Source organism: Apus apus, chromosome 15 (genome assembly GCF_020740795.1).
Source record: "Apus apus isolate bApuApu2 chromosome 15, bApuApu2.pri.cur, whole genome shotgun sequence".
Taxonomy (NCBI): Eukaryota; Metazoa; Chordata; class Aves; order Apodiformes; family Apodidae; genus Apus; species Apus apus.
The window spans coordinates 7,048,192-7,071,336 of record NC_067296.1 but is presented as its reverse complement, the minus strand read 5'-3'; the positions used below and the strand labels follow the sequence as shown (position 1 = coordinate 7,071,336).

At 39.9% G+C, this 23,145-nt stretch overlaps 1 protein-coding gene and 1 long non-coding RNA gene across 3 annotated transcripts in view; one reads left to right on the top strand and one right to left on the bottom strand.

The window, feature by feature from the left end:
* The first annotated feature begins 71 nt into the window (after positions 1-71).
* LOC127390834 (uncharacterized) lies at positions 72-22,523 on the top strand. 2 transcript variants are annotated; one of them, XR_007890967.1, is made up of 4 exons: positions 72-324; positions 4,973-5,087; positions 18,022-18,114; positions 21,004-22,523. It is a non-coding gene; the product is annotated as an uncharacterized LOC127390834 (long non-coding RNA). The 2 variants fall into 2 exon arrangements; XR_007890966.1 differs by lacking the exon at positions 18,022-18,114.
* The window catches only part of PREX1 (phosphatidylinositol-3,4,5-trisphosphate dependent Rac exchange factor 1), a 142,887-nt gene continuing 132,712 nt past the window's right edge, over positions 12,971-23,145 (bottom strand). Inside the window, exons 31-40 of the mRNA XM_051632880.1 lie at positions 22,520-22,561; positions 20,461-20,678; positions 19,336-19,435; positions 18,592-18,735; positions 17,810-17,924; positions 17,302-17,368; positions 16,399-16,586; positions 15,599-15,701; positions 14,984-15,051; positions 12,971-13,960 (exon numbers count right to left, since the gene is read on the bottom strand). Coding sequence (XP_051488840.1) covers positions 13,918-13,960; positions 14,984-15,051; positions 15,599-15,701; positions 16,399-16,586; positions 17,302-17,368; positions 17,810-17,924; positions 18,592-18,735; positions 19,336-19,435; positions 20,461-20,678; positions 22,520-22,561 — 1,088 coding nt within the window. The 3' untranslated portion in view covers positions 12,971-13,917. The remainder of the gene's footprint in view (positions 13,961-14,983; positions 15,052-15,598; positions 15,702-16,398; positions 16,587-17,301; positions 17,369-17,809; positions 17,925-18,591; positions 18,736-19,335; positions 19,436-20,460; positions 20,679-22,519; positions 22,562-23,145) is intronic.

Sequence of the window (23,145 nt, the reverse complement as noted above, 5' to 3'; positions counted from 1 at the left end):
GGGCGCGCGCAGGGGCGGGGCCGCCGCTCCTGACAGGGCGGGCGCGCGCGCCGCGGCGGCGGCAGCGGCGGTTCCCGCAGCCCCGGAGGCCCCGGAGGCCCCGCAGCCCGGGCCCCCCCCCCCCGGGTTCCTCCCCGCGGCTGTGGTGGGGTCTTTTTCTTTTTTTTCTTCCCCCCAAACCGGCCCCGTTCCGTGTCCCTGCGCTTCGCGGGGGACACGGCCTGGCCGACCCCCGGGCTGCGGCACGGGACGCTGGCGGGGAGCCGGGCCCGCGGGCACGGAGCTCGGTGTCGGTGCGAAGCGCGAGCACGGTTGGTGCTGCAGGTATTTGTGTGGGTTAAGCTGTAACTACGGACAGGGAAGCCAGATTAAAAAATACTGATACTTACAACGCTTCTAATCTGAGCATCTCAACATTTACATTATCGTTAAATTTCACAGAACAAGTCCTGTAAAGAGGCTCTGAGAGACCCCGACAAGGCCACGTGTTAAGGCAGAGTAACTGAAAATTAAATTTCAAGCTCCAGAAACTGACTCCGTCCTCTTACAATCTCATTCTTAATTGCAGCTTCTCCCTTTACCCTTTGGCCTACGAAGGTACCTCACACCCAACATCAAACTCTGGACTCTTGAGAGCCAGTAAAATCTTTGGAAATAATCTGTAGGGACAATTTAATCCATTAATGCTCTCCAGCATAACCTGGCAACCATTACTGGGTTGCAGTAACCTCCCCTATGTCATTCCACAATGGGCTTAATCAAATTAAGATAACCACTTCTGAGAGTACAAGGACACCTTATATTGTCTAATTCTTTAAAATGTCATTAATGGATCCTTAGTGTCACGTTGTTAAGAGCTGCAGTTTTTGTCCTAGAAACCACAAATCAAGGCTCCAAACCCAAACACCTGTGAGAAGCATTAGTTTAGTATTATTTCACAGGGAAAATGGACAGGTGCCTGGTGGTCACCTCTCCTGGCCAGAGGTGTGGGTTGGTTGACACAGAGCTGAGGACTTCACTTGTAGGGAAGGATGGGAAATCAGAAATTATAACAAGGCCAGACAAGAAGCAGGGAAGGGCCTCTGGGAAGAAAAAAAAAAAAAAAAAGGAAAAAAAAAAAGAAAAAAAAAGGTTTGTTAGTATCTGAAGACTTGGTTATTCCTTGATTCCTTGGAGATCAGCAGTTCAAGCATGGATGTGATTTGAGTGTGATTTCATGGCTTGTCATTAAATCAAAATCCATCAGGGTGCAAATGCTCAAAAATCTGCTGGTTTTTGGTGTTCTCTTTACAGTAATAGTATGTTCTGCCTCCTTTGCTACTGGAAAATGTACCGTGTAATAAAGGTGAGAGTCACTGTTGGAAGGTTAAAGTCCTGAGAGTGTGTCAACTGAAACTATCAGGAGGCATTGGCCTGGAACTTTCCCCTGCATTAAGTGAATAATGTACATTCAGAATGAATTGCTATTCCAAGTCAGAATCATAGAAATGTGAAGCTGGGAAGCTCTTCAATAGATCATTTAGTCCATCTCCAAGCACAAGGGCAGAATGTTGCCTCTTCATGAAAAGCTCTAATGGAGGAGATTCAACAGCTTTTCAGTTAGTTGCCTCCAGTGTTTTGCCAACTATCCAATTAGGAAATTCTTCCTAGTATCTGGGCTGGATGTTAACTGCTATCCTTAAGCTGCTGGAATTACTCTGTTATCACAGTGATGGGAATACAAAAAATAGAGACAAATAATGTAGAATTTAGGGTATAAATGTTTGTTTTGGTTTGTTTTTAAATTATGACATTTCTAGGTTGTGACTATAGTTTCATTTTTGTTTTCTACTGCAAGTGTCTTACAGTCTGGCTGTTCCTATGGTTTGTTTGCATTTCTTTCTATACAAAATACATTAATTCCTGTTACCATATAGATACACTGACTTCACTCTTCCTGCAGCCCCAGGAACACAACTAGTTTTATACTAAGATAAGGTTTCATCCTCACGCTTTGTGCTGATACTTTTTGTCATGTCCTCTTCTTTGGTAGCAATCAACTCCATTAAATAGTTAGAAAAATGCAGATTATTTCAGAATGCTGAAGTATTCTGTATTTTTTCCTGGTGTTTTCCTAGGAGGATTGAGTATGCTGCTATTTTTAAATAGTATCAGCTGTGAAATGATTTTTTATATTTGCTTTTTATTTGAAAGCATCATACAAATCTAAAAGTGTTGGGTATTAAGTCATTACACAGTCTAGTATTTTGTATAGGGTGTCCAGTTCCATGAGACATTTCATAATATCCTTTGAGCTTGTGAACATATTAAGGTTTTAAACTCTATTTGGATATCTTTGCATGCCTGTGATCACTTAAGTTTGCCATTTCTGAGTAAACCACTTCGGATATCGGGGTATCAGAGATGCTTTCCATGTCAGTGTGGTTGAATTCATTTGCACCAAACACTAAAATACAGAGAGTATTACAAGGTTAAATCATAGTTTTCAAAACGTTGGTCTCAAAAGGCAGAGACTGAAAAACAGGCTTTTCAAATTAATGCTGATTCAGGGTGTCTCTGGGAGGGAATGAGGGAGGTGGCTTGTTCTGCATCTCGTGACTCAGCTGCCTCCTTCAATTCCTACTCCCAGCCCCGCGCCAGCTCTGCCTCACCCTCTTCAGGCCCTCAGATCCTCTCCTCAGGGGATCTCACTGACTATCTTACTGACCAGGAAACATCTAGTTTAATTTCCTCTGTTCTGAAGGGTGAGAAATTCAGCGTAAACCTTAAGAGCCTCATTACAGACCAAAAAAAAAGGACAAAAAGGAACAATATCACATTTCTTCTAGCTAGTTTAGTTTAGCACATGCAACATACAAAAAGGTTTCATATGTCTCCATAATAATGCCTGTCTATCAGAAAGAGAGAGGTGGAGAAATAACACACAAAAAAGAGAGAACAGGATCACCTGTCACAGCATGAAGAACTGACACTGGGAGCTCAGAAGTCAAAAGACAAACTGATTGTACTTGGATTCAAGAGTAATTTTGTTTCAGTGCTGAAACCTAGAGTCTTGGTGTAGGCAAGAATATACCTTGGAGAACATGATGGCCAAGTTAGAAGGGAAGATTTGGCTGATATAGGTTAACCAGAAAAAAATAATCATGTTGGGAAGGTGACAGAAAGTTACTGCTTCCACTAAGTTTTTAATTCTAAGTTGTGGTGTTAAGAAAATAAGACCTGTCTCTTCAAAAGCTAGGAGTTCAGCCCTAATAAGATAAAATATGTGGTTATTAGAATAAGAAAAGGAGCAGAGTCTCCAAGAATTAAGAGATGCTTATTAAAAAAAAAATAAAAAAATAGAGAACAAACTCCACCTTCCTCAGAGAAAACTAGGAATAAACAAAACCTACTCAGATGTTTTCTGTGAATCATGCTAAGGTGCAGATGGGCCTTGAGAATGACAAAGAAAAATATCGTAGTCTGTAGAAACTAAGGGCTTTTAATGCTTTTTTTAGTTTTCCAGGCAGGCCTGGTGGCTTGAGGAGCTGCCAGCAGCTCAGTGCATCTCCAGTCAAGGACTTTTATCAGAAAGTCAAAATATACTTTGGCTACAATAGCTTGAGATGCTGCTGCACATTCAGCACTCTCCAAGTGCAATGATACCAATTCTTGTCTGTCAATTGGCGGTAAATGGCACTGACAGGCATGGCTTCATGTTAGGAGGGAAAGGTTAATATGAGAAGCAGTGAATGTCAGGACAGTTTGTTTCCAGGCCAGCAGCATTAAACTGATATCCTGGAGTTCAAATTTCTGCAGTGGGCTCAAGAGAAACTGACCTGTTTCTCTTTGCTGAAGTGATCAGCTGTTATTATAAAAATGTAAAGTTCAAATCATGTTGGAACTGCCTCTTCTCTGGGGTCACATATGTGATAGCAATACTTCTAACATATTTTTCTGGCAAAATAATCAACATCCATTAACAATTGATTGGATGCTGTGTAGCTTAAGAGTAGATTTTATGAGAATTCACAAACAAGAGACCTTTCTGATATGTACTAGTGCAAGCAGCCAGGTCATTGTCAGGACACCTCCTTAAAGAAACTTTGCTGTTTCTCTTTTCATTCACCCCCAGGCCTCGTGGTCTGAGCTGTAGACTGAGTAGGTCCTCCCACCTATACACAGTTTTACTCGATTGCTACTTCTGTTTCAACAAAACCAATCCAGTTCTGCGAGGAGGGGCTTCTGTCTGTGTGCAGACAGTGACAAAATAGGTGCAAGACATTCATTTTGGATTCCATCTCCTTTTAAGTGATCATGTTCGGAGTCTTTTATTATCAGAGTTCAGATTTATCTTACTTAAATCCCGGAGCCTGGTGACTGAAGCCCCTAAATGCAAATCCTGGTTCAATATAGTGCAGGTTCCTCATTTGGGCATATCATTTAAGTGCTTGATGAAGGTGGGATGAAGTGAAGTACTCCTGAGTGAAGTATAGGTTTGGGTTCTTATTTTCTAGGTTTTATAATATCTAATGGGCATGGAAAAGATCCTAAAACATTTGAAGCTTCTTTTAATTTAATGAATTTGTAAAATTTTAAATTAATTTTAATAATATAAAAATGAAGAAAGAATAGAGTAGTCTAAATTTTCTCCTTCAGTACTTGAAACTCAGAGCATTACATTGCAACATAATGAAATGTACCCACATGGATGTAAACAGTAATTAGGAACTTCACAAGGGAAAGAAAATTAATAACTTAGAAAGAGAATGTAAGGCATTATAAGTACATAACTTGTTATAATTCTTTAAAATATTTTGTTAGTTTGGCTGACAAGCTTCTAGTCTCTGCTGGAGTAATTTAACTGGAATATAAGATCTAAGACAAATTAATAAACATACATTTTTATTGACAATACTTTTAGGAACATTTTCTGTTCAGCCTGCATTTTTACACTTAGTAGTTTCATCCTTCTCATCTTTTTTCTCCTCAGAGAATCCATCTTAATCACAGGAAGAACTGGACACAGCTTTCACAACTGAAAAATCAACAGAACTACAGTTTTGACAAGAAGTCATTTAAATTGTGAAGAAAAACCAGCAAGAAAGGTAATCTTCTCCATAGAGAATGTATTGTTCTGTACTGGCTCAAGATGCTGTCAGCCAGTCATTTTGACCTTGAGGAAAAAAACCCAACACAACTGACCTGAAATGGATATAAAGGGGGGAGATATTTTATTGAAGCTGTGTAGGTACCAGTGGATAAGCCTAGAGTAACTGTTACTTACTGCTTGATGGGGGAAATCCTGGTGTGTTAGTGAAATTGTCAGTGAAAACCAGAAGAACCCACACAAGACAGTCAGACTTTTATTTTAACAGAAAACTATCTGCAAGATGAAAACGGTTAATCACTGAAGAGTACTCTCAGCCTTTTAATGAGCACAGGACAATTATAATAATTAAAGAATAAAAATTTAAAAAGGAAGATTGGAAATAACACCTAAGATTAAGGCCATATGTCAGCTCCAGCAAAAAGCTACCTGGCATAATGTGGTCCCAGTTGGAGAATGGGCCAAGGGAACAAGTCCTGTCTCGCTCCCAAAATTTCTTCCTGTATCCTTGTGGCTGCAGGAGCTGAGCAGCCCCTATTCTGGCAGATTTTGAAGTCCAGGTCTCCCTGTAGGGAAAGTTGGAAGCAGGTGGACTCTGGGGTGCCCTGGCTCTGGTCTGGGTAACTGCAGCTGTCTCCCTGCAGATGGTCACAGCAGCTGCCAAGCTGAGGGCAGACAGCAAGTGCAGCATGAGGAGTTAGTTGGTCAGGAGTTCTTCAGCACTTCCCCTTGGCACCCCAACAGCATTTGCAGGCCCCTGGCTGTTACTTGTAGCTCTACAAGGAAAAAAGGTAATCAGAGACTTTCTAAAATAGTTCCTATTATTCTGAACGGGGATTATTTACTCTTTTGCCCTGTTCTAAGGCAGCAGAATCTTCACATCACTTCTACATGAGCTATGGCTGGGGTTAGTGCTGAGATGACTAGCACAAGCTCTCATTTTGGCCATTTGTTCTTTGCTCAAAACAGCTTATGAGTCCAGGCCACTGAACATGTTGTTAGGACTGTAAAGCAAAGAACTGGCATGGTTACAGTGCCTGCCCCTCATCCCTCCTGAACAGTAAAATGAAAAAAAACATAAATGCAGACATCTCAATTGATTTCCAGTAAGCAAGCAGTTAATTCCTTTGCTGGTGACTAGCTGATTGCTCAGGTGATTAGGAGCAAAGGAGAAAGCAGGCTGGAAAGAAAGCCAGACAGATTCCGCAGGGAAAAGGACAGGAGCTTGATAAAAACTGATACTGGTAAAGTAAGTGTGAAATGTTGGGCTCTTGGTGGGTTCAGAGACATTGGGCTGGGGATCTTAATGCACTCTGTAAGACTACTCCAGTGTCCCTTTCATGGTCTGCATTACTCTCAGAAAGAAAGCTTACTAGCTGAGGTCTCTGTTTCTTTATTTGAATTCCTTATGCATATTTACCTTATTTTTCTGATTTTTCTATTCCTCTGGTATAGAAGTAGCCTCTGAAACAGAATAGTATCTCCAAAAACTTGAGATGCGGCCACACAGCCCTACATAACTTGTTAGTGAGAGGAGAGACATGCACCAACTGCCTCATTCTCTGATTCCTGTCATTTTCTCCAGCATAAAATATACTTGCAGAGTATCCCATTATTGCTACTATCTATGATGTGTTGGCTTTGTTTCTCTTTGGTTTCTGTCCTGGTGTCAACTCTTGCAAGCTAAAACAAGTCAGGAGTTGCTGAACCAGCAGCACCTCTGATTTTCTTGCAAGTGAAGTGGAAATTGAACCACTGTTGAAAACAAAAAATAGTGGTTTGTCCTTGCCTTATAATTACACTGAGGCTACTAGACTTTGGGGACATAGGGATTTGACAGGGTGATTTTGCCTAAAAATCGAAGCTTAACATATCTCAACATGCAACGAGATAAAACAGAAGTTCCCTGCACAGGAAGCCACAAACAAAACTGTTATTGAATTTCTCCTCTAACATGTTTATTGCTGCAAAGAGAACAAAGCACAAATCGTAGTTTCTTGATGAAAATAATGAAGGGATTTCTTATTTCTTGGAAATCTACTGAACCCTTTCAGGTGTGCAGATTTAATCTCTTTAGTTGATTCTTTCAGCAAATGGAATGTCTCCCCAAATGCAAGTCCCTGGATAGACAGGAAAAGTTCCCATCTTTAAGACAGCTGACAGCACTGACAAGCTGAGTGAAACAAAGGCAGGGGGCATTTATGAGTAGAGTGAAGTGATGGGGTAGGTCTGGCTGGCTGTCCAGACCTTCCTTGCTCTCATTGCTGGATTGCCAGGCACTTGATGCAACACATACACCATGGAAATAATAAATGTTGTAGCCAGTTTTGGTATTCTGAATAAATGTCAAACATAAAAAGCTGGCTTTAATACTTTTAAGGGAAAACTTGGGACCTGTCTCAGTCTTGGCGTAAAGGGAAATTTTAGATTCACAGTTGAAGGAATCAAAGCCAGCAATGTATTTTCCTGGCTCCAGTTTTTGTCTTTCTTTTTGCAGAGGGGAAAGAAATCTTGTTCTTTAGCTATGCCCTATAATGACAGAATGTAGTTGCAAACAGCAGAAAAGAGTTTTTTTTTAATTATCCTTTGTCTCCCCCCTAAAAAAGGATTTGACCATCAAATACAGGTTCTTTTCACTTTCTCAATCTTCTTGAATTGCAAAAGGTTCTGCTTAAAGCAATAGCCCAAGTATTTTAAATAAACTAATAGAAATGTCCCATGTTCAGATACCTTTCAACCTTCCAAACCCCAGAGGAATGCTCTGAATCCTGTCTGAGAGAAGACCCACCCTTATGACCATCTGGGCTGTGTTTTCTGAATGGCTTCATTTCCACTCTGACAGCCCCAGAGCACACAGCATTCCAAACACACACAGAGCAGTAACGCTAAAATGACAACATGGATTAGACAATACAACACAAAAAACTGAACAAATTATATTAAGACTTTTATCTGAATGCAGGATACACATGCTTAGTTAAAAATACAGAAACATGAAGAAAAATACACTATTAATACACTACAATCCTTCAAACTTATCTGGAAAACCCCCTCTCAAATATTCTGGACATTTTTTTCTTTTTACAAAACGTTTGCAAATGCCAGTCCTATAAACTGATATAAAAATATTGTCTCTGCAACATTTTCCTAAAACCACAAAAAGTTCTGTTTCAGGCAAAAACACACCACACCACTTGTGTCATTCCAGAATTGCCCCCCTGCCCACATGAGGTAATTTATCTTAGGTGCAAAATGAGCTGTAAATGAAGAAATATTAGAGCAGTCTTGCTTGAGCTCCTATAGCTGATCATTGATTAACTTTTAAAAGCCTGTTTAATTTGGCCTGTGGTCAGACTACTGCGGCCATTCCTACCCTTTGTAAAAAGGGCAAAAATAAAGGCTTTTCAAAAGTCCCCTGTCCTCTTCAATGAGGTATTTGTTTATTCTGTGACATTGTACTAGTGCAGTGAGCTTCATCTTGCAGTCTTAGCTTTCCTAGAAACAGCTGTGAAAGGTTAACTACAAAAAGCAAACCTATTATTCTGAGATAACCAGGTCCTTCTTTAATTCAGCACTGAAGCCACTGTAGGCTCTAGAATATAAAGACATAACCCATTCAACAAATGGTACAGGTGCCAGCAAGTCTTTCTTCCAGTTCACTTCACTGCAACAGTGCATCAGAGCCTGATTCTCAGGGTATGCATGCTGACAATTAGAAGCACCTTAAATAAACAGTATTCTCCTCATGCCAACCTGGGTGATGAAAAAAATATAAATTCTATTACCAACAAAAAAGAGCTTCTCTGAAGTCCAATATGAATATCCTGTTATCAAGACCATATTTTAAAATTAGTATTCAACTAACATTTACTTATCTTCTGAATTCTGATATTCCTCAAATCAAGGAGGAGGAACTGGTGAAGCTATAGGATCTTCTTTTATTTTTTCCCTAATGAAAACATACATGTTAAATTAGGTTCCTTGATGGTGTTAATGTATAGTGTTTCTGAATCCTGAAATGGGGCAGAGCAAATACATTAAAATACACTCTTCCTTCTACCAAGTGCTCTCAATTAATATACTTACAGGAATTAAAAGCAGATATTTTTGTGTCTTTGTGATGTTTGTACTTTTTCCCATCTAGGTTCCTGTTTTGCAAATCATCAGAACTATATTATATATGTAAAGCACTGACAGTTTTCAAAGCAGTGTACAATTTTTCTCCTTTGAATCTTTGCAGTACCAGTGATAGGAAAATAGTTCTCCAGTTCGCTCCCCAAACTGCAGCAGGAAGAAGTGAATTGCTCAGTATAGCAAAGGAAGTTGGGCACGATGAGTCTGAGCACTTGAAAGTTTGTCTTAAGGACACTACAACTTGTTCAGTTTATGTTAAATAAAGTCTCCTGTAGGGATTCAGGGTAGGGATGCTGCAACAGTACCCCTGAAACTGCTATTGCACTGTTATAGAACACAAACCAGAAAGGATTTTTGCTTGGGAAGGAATAGAAGGATCAGAATCCAATGGCATGACAATGGTTTCCTGGTGCTAATCAAAGCCAGGACTCTCCTTCTAAAAAGTGGCAAAAATACTTTGTGGTTTGAAGACTTTTTTTTCTGTGTTGGGATACACAGCTACTGCAGACTCCGAATGGCAAATTTGAACTTCATATATGAAGACTCTAATGCTGCACAAATACCAGTTTTTAGATACAAACCATACCAGGTAATTTGATGAATCAGTGTTACCTTATCAATAAGCCTAAGTGCTTTTGTGAATAAGGTGGTTTAATGAGACATTTGTTGGGTTAAGGGTGGGTTTTTTTTTCCTCTCTTTTACAAATGAACAATGGCCAGACACTTGGAAGCTGTATCAGACATTTATAATGCCAAAGGTTTTGACAGAGGAAATACTATATATGCTGTTATGGAAGTAGGAGTGTTTCAAATTATTTTTACATTGAAATTCTGATTGTTAGGTCTTAGTGGTTTATATTTTAAAATCACTTTAGAACCATGATATAATTAGTGCTCCACATATTCCCAAATTAGTATAATTTGCTGGTAAGAAAATATGTCAAGAGGAAAAAGGATTTGCCAGAGTCCAGGTGGATTTTTCTTTTCAATGTTTTTTATTCTAAATGGAAATGAGATGCATATTTGTCTAAATCTGTGGTTTCTCATCTAAAAATCACAGTATTTCAGTCTGCAAATGAATACTGGAATATGAAAATGCCTAATGCCAATAGATAGCCAAGGCCTGAAAAGCATTTTACACTTTTGCAAATGCCCTGGACAAAACCTGGACTGTTCACACGATCCCAGTCTAGGCCCCACTGCTTCATCTTTTACAAGTCCCTTTGTAAAAATTATTTCTTTTTTGTCAGATTGGGAAAAAAGTTCTCTAGGGTTCAGAACAATTTTCAGCCAATATTTATCCCTGATTGCTTGGACTCCTTTGTCTCCTCGTGGCTGTATTTACATTTAGATTGAACTGTCTGCACCTTTCTCATCTTCCTACAACATCAGTTATACTTGTGTCTTAGGCTAAGTAAATTAAGCTCTCCTGGTCTTACCTTGCAGAATTGTATCTATTTTACTGATACCATTTTAGTATCTTTCCTCAACATCTAGGTACCTCAGTTTCACTTAATTATTTGGCCTCTCTGCAGTGGCTTGAATACTTCTGGCAAAGTAACCAACTGGAAATTGTCTCCTGGTGCAGGCTGAGCTTTCATGATTTGATCAAATTGCATCCGAGTCACCCTGTGACAAAATCTAGAACCAGTGTCTTTTTGTTATCAATTAACAAAAAATATAGCAAAATACTTTGTTTAATCTTCAAGTGTATGAACTAGTATTTGTACTGTGACCTGTGTCCCATTCATTTCATCCATTCAGCAAAGTCTTCCACATTTTAAGTGTGTGTCCTGATCCTTCTCTAGATCAGTGCCTCCCAGCAGGGCACCGACCTCAGCCTTGCAGTACCTGTGCTTCAGGGACTAATGAAAACTCTGAGCAAATTCAGTTTCAAGACTGATGCATAAGAAATCCCACTTGCAGCTCTCACCCAGCCTGCACTTTCTTTTCAGTGTTGCCTTTAGCCAGCTGCTTACACACCTCATCATCATGCTTCTAGTTTCCATTTTCTCCATCTTGACTATGTTGTCCATATTTTCCACATTTTCAGTATATCTGATACCCCAGATCTACGAAATCTGCACTTGCTTGGTTGTGCCAAGCCTGATTCTTGCTTTCCTTTTAATCACAGAAATGCTGCCAACATAATCTACTCTCTTTACTTGCAGGTTGCCTTGTGCATTGCCCTCTTTTTTTCCCCCACTTGAACCTGTTTTTTCCAGCACTGGATTAAAATCTTGCAATCTTACAGCACCAAAATAATTCTTCTATTCTACTTTAATAGGATGTCTGCAGTGAAACCACATGTGTAGCTGACACTGCACAAACAGGAAGCGTTCACCTCTACACTTGCCAGTTTGGGCTGATCTCAAAACTAACTTTTCCCTTACAGTTGAAACTTCTGACTCCTCATTGCTCCACACAAATACCTGAACATCAGCTGTTCAACAGAACGTAGAGCTAAGGGACTAAAGGGCGTAACAGAAAAATAAGATCATACCTTCTTTCCTTGTAATATAAACCAAGTTTTAATAATAAAAACTTCTATCACGTTTTCAATGAGAATAACATATACATTTCAAGGTAAAACAGTGCACAGTGTAAATGCCCTTAGATGCTCTTCAATGCATCTTTAATGTTTACAGTGACTGCATCAGCGTGTGCCAGGATCCTCCCTGGGTTGTGTAAATTGCTGCAGTTCTACTGGAAAGAGCTGATATAGACTGAGGATCTTGGCTGATGTATTCTTTTTATTTGGGGTGTTCCTACAGTTCTTAAAATACTAAGTAAATTTTGAGGGTTCAGTAAAGAAACATCCATTTCTTCTTCAAACAGCAAATGGTAAGAATATCTCTTCCAAAATTAACAAAAAGTGCGTTGAAATAAATGATCTGCTCATCTGGCTGCAGTACAAAATGTACACTCAGCAACAAACCCCTGTACCCGACAGCTGATGATTGATGGGTTGTCCTAGTTCCCTGCAACAGGTTGCTGTAGGTCAGAGGAAACAGTTTAAAGTGAGAGATTAAACGAGACATGTTCCTTTCTCAAAATTCTTTCAGTCTGTGAGTGAAGAAAAAAACCCCAACAATTAAGAAATAAGGTTCTGAAAAACCTACATCTCCAACAGCTGAAGTGTAGATTAAAAAAATCGAGACCATCATACCCAAATGGAAGAAGTCTAATTTTAGTTTTTGAGTTGGTTTGAGTGTTAATGAAGTAAAATTAAGCCAGCTAAAAAACCAAAAAATGTCACAAATAAAACCCCCAAACCTTTATTTTCTAGAATATACATCACTGCAAAGCGCTCCCAGATCTCCTAACTATGAACTGTTCTAAACAAGGCTGTGGAGACACAGAGGAATGCTAAGTTTCCTGTACACCCTCCTACTGAGATGTGCTACAATTGAAATTCCTTAGGGATAGGTGGTCATGTTAAGGCACTCACTCCAAAAGAACATTATTTCTGTCCTGAGACTGCTGACATTTTTCAATTAGTTTCAGTCAGTAATCTGGAAAAAATTACTGTGCTTAGGGTAATACTGACAAGAATGGAGAACAATTTTTCAAACAAGAAAAAATAAAATACATTATATACATGATTCCTTCTTTCTTTTAACTTAAAAGCATCCCTAATACATCTTAATAACTGTATTAAAGACTACTTAAATATTGAAAGATTTTAAATAATGTAAATTTTTTTTCAGTAAACTGGGAGTAGCTGTGTAATTGCCAGCATATTGGTCCCATTTTAAACAATATAATTTTTATTTAAATCTTGTATATATAATAACATGATTGAGAACACATATTCCACTCCACATAAATAAGTATAGTTCTTCTGACCTGTTTTAAAAACTACATCTGCTCAAATAATCAGATTATAAGACTGTATTTTTCCGTTGTAGTTTCCTGTAAAATCCTCACTCCCAGTCTCTCCTCTTAAATAGTACTGGGTTTCCAGAGTACATCATAGGGCATTAGTAAAAAGAGTTAATCTCAAAAATCTGAAAGCTACAGTAAGTAAAATGAAGTAATGTTAAGAAGTATTATGGAATGTATACTCTGCAGCAAACAGAGATTGGTTCTCACTGAGCTGAAGTGGAAAATTTCTCCAGAAGAAATTCTTTATGTTCATATTTGAAAATAAACCATCAATTGTGCTATTTCTTGGTCAAAAGTGCAGGTCAGTTCATGAAAAAGTGGTGTTTATGAAGCTACTGCTCAAGTATGCTGACCAAAAGTATGCTGGCAATTAAAGGAATGCCAGATGCAGTACAGGGAGAGGGATGTGTCATTCTGACTTTTCTCAACCAATCCGTGTCTTGAAGTCCACGACTTTTAGGTGGCAGCACAGACAAGTCATCAGTAAAACTGCACTTCCTTGAAATACAATTGTCACTTTTCCAGGTGTCCAACAAATGGGAGTAACATCCATCTGAGCTCTGGGATGTTTGTTTCAGGAATTTTGTCAAGTAGTCAAAGAAATACAAGAACCCTGCACATGCTGCAGGAGCTGAAAGGCAGGTTCTCAGTGCCTGTGTCCAGCAGGTTCATCCCTACTGCACCAGGGCAGTCTCTCTTCCTCTCCCAGTTCAGCACCATCAGTGTCTATCAGCCTGAGTCTTTGGCCAGGGCTGCTCCTAGTTGGATGCTTTAAGGATGCTGCAGTGTAGATGCCTCTCTCACTTCTATAAATCCCCATCCGTAGGTGGCTGGCACAACCTATAGAGTCTTTAAGGCAGATGAAGAGCATGGTATTAAATATCATAAGGATAACATGAAGTTACTGGCATAGCATATGAGAATCAACTTCTCCTTTATCTTTCTGGAACTTTAGAGGTAATCAGATACCAAGAATGAAACTATTTTTAATAATTGTAAATGTAGAAGTACCACTAGTGATTTATTAAAGTAATGCCAATCATTTTTTAAATACTATTTGAGATTTTCCATAATTTCCTTTTAACTTTGGCTCAATTTGGGTCTTCAAGAGTCCATTCTCTCTTTTTCTACTTCTTTTGTTTGAAACAGAGTTCAGCATTTTTCCTGAACTAAAGGGCTGACTCTCATACAGGTTGGGATACCAAACAGATAAAAGTTTGTTGACATAGTTGAGCAATCTTAAAAATTAGTGATCATGTTTTCAGAGAAATATTTTGAATCACAAGTTTAGGGAATTGAGACCAGTGGTCAAACCCAAGTGCACCTTGACTGTTTGTAGTAGCTTTTTCTTGGATTTTTCTACTTTACATTTTCATAAACTCAAGTCTTCTATAACTTCTCTTTCAAAACTACTATTATAGACTTTGACAAATCTCAATGCTAGGAAATACAATCCAATTAATTCACCAGACCTCCTTTTATCTCCACTTAGTTTTATTTCACATGATGATGCTGGAACACTGTAGCAGCACATGTATCTGAGCTTTATTGCCCTGAAATAAATCAAGTAAACAGTCCTGGAATTTGTCATTGTGATTTAGAGTGTATACGGAATAAGAGAAATGCCTCATTCTATGATTTGTTTGTAAAGATATTTATTTTTTAACACAGCATGTTATGGTTGTAAAAATGGAAACAAAGTAACCATGCTGCTGACATGCTGATGTGTGACATGGCACCAGAGCCAATGCAGATGATTATTTTGCGTTTAGAACCTTATCCTTCTGTTGGATTGTAATTCTTGTTCAAAAAGGAATAAAATATTGTTCTTTTTAAGGTTTGTGATAAAATAGGTAATATGTAATAACTTACCGAGGAGCACACTGTGGCATTTGGTCCATCACTTTCAGATTCTTGGCAGAGATTTCAACTCTTGGTCCCTAAGGAAACAGAAAATTTATGGTACTGACAGTATCAATAAAACATATGATCCTTAGGGGAAAATATTATAATGGGAGTATGGTTTCTATCTGAGCATCCATTAACTACTTTTAGAAGATTTGGAATCCATTGGGTGGATACATTAGTCATCTGTGTTTACTTAAAAGATGGAATTAGTCCCAGAGCACTTCACAAGCACTGCTGCCTAGCACTAGGGAACTTATATTATTTAACACTGTGATTGAGACTTCATATACAAAAATTGTCTTAAATATACTGAGTAGTCTCTACTTTCTAACCATCAAGGCATACACTTTCAATAATGAACACTGAGTGCTGTATTTTAATTGCTGTACTGGCTTTACATGCAAAAGTCAGTTTTTTCCTGTCCAACACGTGTAGCTATTCATGTATTAAAAGAAGTTTGGCTAGATGGGACTGTAGTGCACACAATACAGTGCACATCAAAGCAAACTGGTGTTTGTACCATGCTGTTTTATGGAATGAAACTGGTGGCAGGCAGCAGAGACACAGCCAAATACTCACTTGCTTTCGCATGATGTCTGTAGCTTGCATGATGCACTTGGGCAAAAGTCCATGACTTCGAGCCAGAATGGCTGCTTGCTCCAGGGAGACACTCAGTGTACTTCTGTACATGGGAACAGGAGATACTCAGCCACAGATCACATTTAAAAGTATATAAATAGGTACATCAGGACGCTTATCTCTTAAGTATGACTTGTGTCTGCTAGTGTTCTTGCATTTATTTTTTAGGTTTTTTACTTACAAAACTATAAAATTACCTCAGTCCTGCATTTCCAGTCTCTTTACACCTAGATACTGCAAGTGTTTGAGTCTCCAGCATGATTACTGCCAGGCTGTGTTTCACTGCTCTTCTGCAAGGATTCATGTAATTCACAAACTAATCTTTTCCTGCCTCAATGATTCTGAGACACTGGAAGAACAGTGGTGTGTTTAGAATCAATGTCTGCCCACACCAAGATTCTAAAGCTGTTTCTGAGCAACCTCCTACATTTTCAGTGTGTGATTGAAGACAACACTGACTCAAAGTTCTATGCAATGAGATCCCTCAGTGGGGGGCACTGGCTGATGGACTGACCTGTGAACAAGTTTTTGTATCAATACTAATTATTAACGTAAGTGTTAAAATTTACAACCTACTCAAAAATAAAGACGGCAGTAGATTTAGGTCCTTTATTATATTCCCTTGCAATCTCCCTTGCAATCTCCCTTTCTGTTGCTTTGAACAGAATATATTGCTGCAGCCTCTAGAACGGACAAAAGTTCTCATCACTGCAGTGACACGCAAGTTTCTTAGATCTCACCTCTGCATCCCAGTGCCACACATAGTAATCTGACAGGCTCCAAGTCGGTAACAGAGCTCAGAGGATATGGGCAGCAGGCCAGCTCCTGATGTGTTGCTGCTGGAACATCCTGACTGTGTTGGTTTGGGATGAATGAAAGACTTCATCAGCCTGCACAGCTCATCCATTGCATTAATGGGGCGAATCAGCTAAACAAAGCAAGTAAAAAAAAAATCATCAGTGGCCTACTGACACCTTCAGCTACAGACATTTACAATTCTTTATCCTATGGCTAAGCACAACTATTTAGAATATACATGAACTTTGGAAGTGGAAAAATACAAATAACTAATTAGGCTTGGGGTAAGTTTTTGCAATTCTTACAGATCACAGACTTTTTATAGTGTTTGTTATGATTTAGAAGATAAGTTCCTGGTTTTGTCTTCCTGGCAGCAGTATTTAATGCCTTAATGTGCATGTCCATATATGCCACCTGCCCCAGGTTAGACAGAGTGCCTTTACATGAGATAATGGGAAGTACAGTTTTCCTGTTGCTTTCTTCTATAACTGTGAACAAAGCATAACTTGTAAATTGAATGTTTGTTCATTTTCATGCATCTGTGGGAGAAGAAAATGAATTCTATCTAACATCAGCTACCATATTTAGCAGGGGCAGTCAGGGTGACATGGAGCCTCATTAGTGCCTAAGGTAACAGTTTTGAGTTTACCCCAGCTCTGCACTTTTTCTTCTCAAAAAAAGAACTGTAGCCAAGCTTCAGAGAAATTCAGATAACTTTTTTAGGGTAGGGAACATTTTTAAAATGTTGTTTGGGTTGCTGTCATATAGCCAGCCTACAACTGGGATTTTAGAGAGGTAGAAATAGTATTTCTGTGAGATAATTTATTGTGGAATGAACACAGTACCTGGTCAATCTTCACTGCAGTAGTATTGGAATCAGTGGGCAAGTTTGATCTCTCTAGGTAAAATGTCCTGCAAAAAGGTCAGCAAGGACTATGTTAATTGGTGTGTCTCATTTCAAGCACGTCTACTAGCTTTTATACAACACCTGAGGAGGCTATGCTAAAAATCTTGGACACCAAGCTCTGCTTTCTTATCGAACCATTTTGATTGCAGTAACTGACAGAGTCTGTACTAAAACATTCTAAATCCCCCTTTTTATGCAATTTTAGCTCTGCACAAAATTTCAAAGTCAAATTAGGTGGGAATTCCATCCTCTACAGTGCACAATTGCAGAATGAGCTTAACTATGGGAAGAAAATTAACAAGTTTCCCACACAACAGGGATCTCCAAAATTCATATTTGTACAAGAAACCATCAGGAATGGAATCTCTTTTTCATTAAATTTTAATGTTCTTAGCAAGGAGCACTCTTTTCAATGTCTTCTAAGGCAAAGGAGAAGCAAGAAATACCTGAGTTTACGGTAGTATTGCTGCACTTTTTCAAGTGAAATACCATTAATTTGCTGTGGAAGTTCTTCTAGAGATGAGCTGGCTGGTTGTGGTTGCCCCTCTGTACTCTCCAGAGCTGAAGAAGAAAACAGTTTACTAAACCTATGTTACTAATTTTCTGTTAATTAATTAATTAAATAATTAATCAATCTCTGTATCACCTCACTTCTCAGCCAACAACTGCTGGATCGTGTCAAGGCTGATTCTGTTCTTGCATAAATTTAATGCATTTCCCAGTATGAGAATACACTGGTAGTACTATAAAGGTGAGCTTCACAGAAAGCAGTTCTTTCTAACAGCAATTACTCTCCATTAATATCCCCTTGAAGGAAATACCCTGTGTTGTATTTTGGTGTGAATGCTTGCTTATCAAGTCATTTTCCAGCCTAGAGGATTCTGTTATGGTCTATGCTTTTAAAAGCACTTCTCTGTAGCCTGGGCACATCTCCTGATCCCATACTAGATCAGATTTTCCATGTAGTCCAATACAACATCTCTGTGGCCTTCCTAGGAAGGCATAAAAAAGCCCCCAAGAGGCATGTCTGGTTCCCATGACTGTGTCTTATTCTAAAATCCAGCACTCCCCAGGTCTTCACATAACAGAAATAACTACTTAAATATGTCTGTAGTTGCATATAATGCATCAGCTGCATTATATTAAGAGTTTCATGGTCATTCTTTATTTTGAATCTTTCAACATCATCAGTTGCTTGTTTTTCCTCAAGAAAGCTTTTTATAGACACCTTTTGTGAAGAGCACCGTGTGCAGTTTCAAGCTTCCTCCATTCTGAAACCGAGAAGGCAGTTTGGAGAAGTAGTAGCTGTCAAGATAAAAGATAACCTTCAGGGCCTGACGACTTCCTTCAATGTGGTAGAAGACATGAGTATCTGGAGAAATAAAGATAAAATACTGGCTGCTTTACCATAGCAGGAGAAATGCAAAACCATTGCTGAGTTTGTTACATAATGACATTTCACATCTGAAATGCTATACTTGAAAAGACACACAGCATGACCTGGCATGATGTTTGATGCTAATACAATAAACATGGTTAATAATTGAAATCTCATCTTGTTTCATGGCACCTCATAGTAAACATGGAGGGAGATCTGGCAGGGTGGGACACAGGACACAGAGGAGCTGGGAGGAACAGTTCTTCTACCTTAGGTAATGTGGTGAATTACAAACATCTGTCAGGAACTGCTCCTCATCTGTCTTATCTCCCTGTGCATGAAATCACACAGGTCAGGTACACTGGCACAGACCAGAGTTACAAACCACAGGACAGGACACCAGCATCCCACCATGTCAGATGCTTTTTATACTGTGTGTTTGCTGTGGAAGCTGAGGGAATGAAACAGCACTTCAGAGAAGCTGCTCAGTGCTCCCCAGGTCTGACGTGGTCTCTTAGATTTATAATCACAGAGGATATTAACCCATAAAACAGAAAAGAAAAAAAAGAACTTCAAAGAACCGAGAATACTCACTTGCTACAAGACTTTCATCCAGCTGCTTGAAGTAGAAGGCAACTTTGTCCAGTTCAGTCAGAGTGACCTGGATATCTTCCAGCATGGTACGCTCCTCCTTCTGTAGAGCAAAGAAACAGATATAAAGAGATTATAATCTCCCAGAAAGAGATCAATGGCAGGAGGGTATGACTATTATGGGAATCCTTCAGTTCAGGAGACACAGAGCAGAAAGTGGAGCTTTCCACTCACTCCATCCCAGCTAAGTAATTACTAATGGCTCTCTAACTTTGTGATCCAAGTTTAGCTTTGCTTAGATGTCATTTGATGTGATTCACAGACAGTAGAGAAGTTTAAGGACTGAAGAAGTTTGAAGGGATGCCCGTCACCCAACTTTATACCTACAAATGTGAAGAACAGCCTATCAATTACTGCAAAATAAATGTCCATACATTCCATGGAATGTGAAGGAACAGTAGTAACATACACATATAGTTTGGATTGTATTTAAAAAAAACCCCACTTGATCTAAGTGTTTACAAAGTCCCAAAAAACATTGCTCCTCTATACTGTCAGGGCTACTTGTCTTTTTTATTAACATTTTTACACTTATGTAGCTTATCTACTGTAGCTTATCTGTTCATTAGGTGCAGACCAGCTTCTCTCCTCAGACATGGTGCCTCAGCACCACGGAAGTCAGAAAGATATTGTAGTCTATCTAGTCTATAAAAGTGTCCAGTGTATGAACAAAAGCCTGCACTTCCACATTGTCCAAATTCTTGAAATACTCAGAACTTTTCCACCTATTCGTTGAGATGTGTTTTCACCAGGAGGTGGCAGCCTGCACACGCGTCACCGACAGCTGAGCAGCGGGTGCAGCAGCGCTACTCCAAACAGGAAGGCAGACAGATTCCTGTGGTGTTCCAGTGTGACAGTGGGTCCAGTATTTGGGAGGAGATGAAAATGATGGGATATGTAATATTGGCAGATGGTTGTCAGCAGTGGGAATCTCCAGAGGCTGCTGTAGTAAGAGCCTAAACTGCTACACTGCTGCTAGAATGAAGGGCTCTAGCTGTGCTGTGAGTGGCAGAGAAGCATACAAGCAAGGGTGAGCAGACCCAAGGGTGCCACAAGTCTTTATCTTACCACAGTGGGGGAGAGAAGAGACTGGTAGTTCAGTAAAACACCAGTGGCTGCAATCTGTTCCAGCCATTTTCTGCTGGCATCTCTGCTGCTCTCTTCGTATTCTCCGTTGTTGTTGTATCGATAGTTGAGAGCAGCCAGTAACTGCTCTGAAAAGGTGCAAATAGCAGCCACAAGGGACTGACAGAAGATGGAATCACGTCTCAGCTGTAGCTCAGTATCTGCCAGAGAAGGAGAGAAGCGCAAAGAAGTTATGAGTACACTTGTCTTTAATCTCGCTGCCAAAGGAGCAGTTCGCGTGTGTGTGTGGATGGCATTTGGCTTCTGCTGGAGCTTTGCAGGCTTAACAGATAACCTCTTCTTTCTGTGTGACCTGGCTGTACAGATAAAGACAGCAGAGCTGGAGCACATGCATGTTGGAAAATCATCTAGTCCACTTCCCTATTTATTACCACCTCTGCCATCTGCATGCTCATTCTTGACTGGGAAGAGCTGAAACACCTTAGTGCCATATCTGAACAGACTCCCTTCTTTTTATGTTTACAGAAGCAAGAGAATTCTTGAAAGAAGGTCTCTGCCATTACTTCTCTCCTGGGCTATTAGAGATTCATCTTCCCCCATCCATCTGCATTTTGTGGGCTTCCCATATGCTTAATGCATTAACTGGGCCTGCCCATCCAGTACCAATTGGTTTATGTTTCCTGGGAGAATTTCCCTTGTGTTAACTTACTTTGCTTCCAATCTGCCTGCCAGGCAGCCACATGCTGGTCAAATCAACCTCGTCACACTTAAGGGGATTGCAGGCCAAAAAGGCACATGAATAAGTGAAGAGCTCCTTCTCTGGCACCCTGGGCTCCTCCAGCAGGCACTGCAGTACAGAAGTCCCTTATTGTCAAGGCAGCATTCCCCAGAGAAGGAAGCAGAAGACATCACCCAGAGGCTTTGAAGATCTGGATTATTTTTATAAAGCACTGAACACAATAGACTGACTAATGCACTCCAGGCCCTAGGCCATACTGTCAACTGAAGGGTGACCAGTCCTCTTGGACTGGTACACCTCTGCACTGCTGGAAGCAAGGCTAAGAGAGCTAGGACTGCCCTCAGGCAACGGACTCCCGGGTGCCATAAAGCTGCCATAGGAGTCCAGTGCTGTCTGCTCCTTCACTCTTTCCAGAGAATATTCATAGAAATGCTGCAGGAGAGGGCACAGGTAGAGCCTTTGGGAGTCATCATGTCTGCTATCAGTAAAAACAGCCTTTAGGGACACTAGACGGATGCCACAGGCCAGCTGGGACAGAGTCATGGACCAGCCCTGGCAGGAGTGGAGATGTGACTTAGAGCCACAGAAGCCTCTCATCTTCCTTCTATGAAGACTTAATAATCAAGCCTGGCACAGTGAAGCAATGACAGCCTATTTCTATTATCTGTTACCTCATTTCCAAACCAAAGAACACAAAATAGGTGTTTCAATTACAAAAAGACTGCACATTCACTCCTGGGAAAGGTCTGTCCCTTGATCTGCAGGCACGTTTTGTGCATGGTAACAGATTAATGATGTCCACAGTGTGTTTAGGTGCTGCCTGCACATTTATGTTCATGGTCTGCTCCTGGCTACAATTTCAGTATGCACAGTCCTAACTCCTACATGTCTGCTCTGTTTGGAAAGATGACAGAGTCCATGGTCTCACAGAAAGTTGTGCAATAGGTTTCATTTTTGCTGCATGTTCTCACCACAGCAGGAAACTGTAAGGCCATCTGGAAGGAGGATTGTACAAAGGGAAAAATAAAGGCAGTAAAAAGAAAAACAGTGCTTCTGAAGCATCAGTGACCAGCCAGGTAGCACAAGCAGCCTATGGTGAACTGAAATAATGTAAACTGAAGAACAGATGTCAGGTGCATGGGAAAGTTGCCCTAGATACAAAGCATGAGAAATGTTAGCATAAGATGCCAGGGAAAACCTAAATGCTAAGAAAAAAGATAACATTCTGATGTATGCACATAAAACTGTGTTAGGGACTTCTGTATATGTGATGTTGTATTGCAACAAAGCAAAACCTCTTACCTGTGCATTTTAACAAGGCCAAAAGCAGCTGGTTCTTCCCATCTAAAACAGTGAAGAAAAGGAATGTTGCAGTCAACATGATACCAAGGTAGATTTGATTGCATTTTGTTAACAGTCTCCTCATTCCCCACAATCCCTGCCCCCTGCATGGCCATTTCTAGTTACTCTAGTAGTCCTTACTTGCACAGATGTGTTAACGGCTGAAAAAGAAAGAAGGTGTAAATCAAATAATTTTACAGGATAAATACTCTGTTAGCTACCATGAACTATTGGAAACAAACTGCACATGCAGCTGAATCTCTAAGGAGGTGATTTCCATCCAGTGCTGTCTCTTCATTGTCTAAAAGGGCTAAATAAACCTCAGGGAAACAGATGAGTCTGATACCATTCTGTTTGAAAGGGCTGATGAAATAAAACGAGAAAAAGTTATTTGGAATTGCTGCACAGGTGACATTTTGCCATCCAGCAGTGGGGCTCTGCAAGCAATAACCTGTTCTACCTGTTCTTCTGCAGAGCCCAGTACAGCCTTATTACAAATTGAGATAAAATGATAAACTCCTATGACTTGATTAGATCAAAATCTTTGCTCCCTGAACCTGATAACAAACTTTTCCTTATTTACAGAC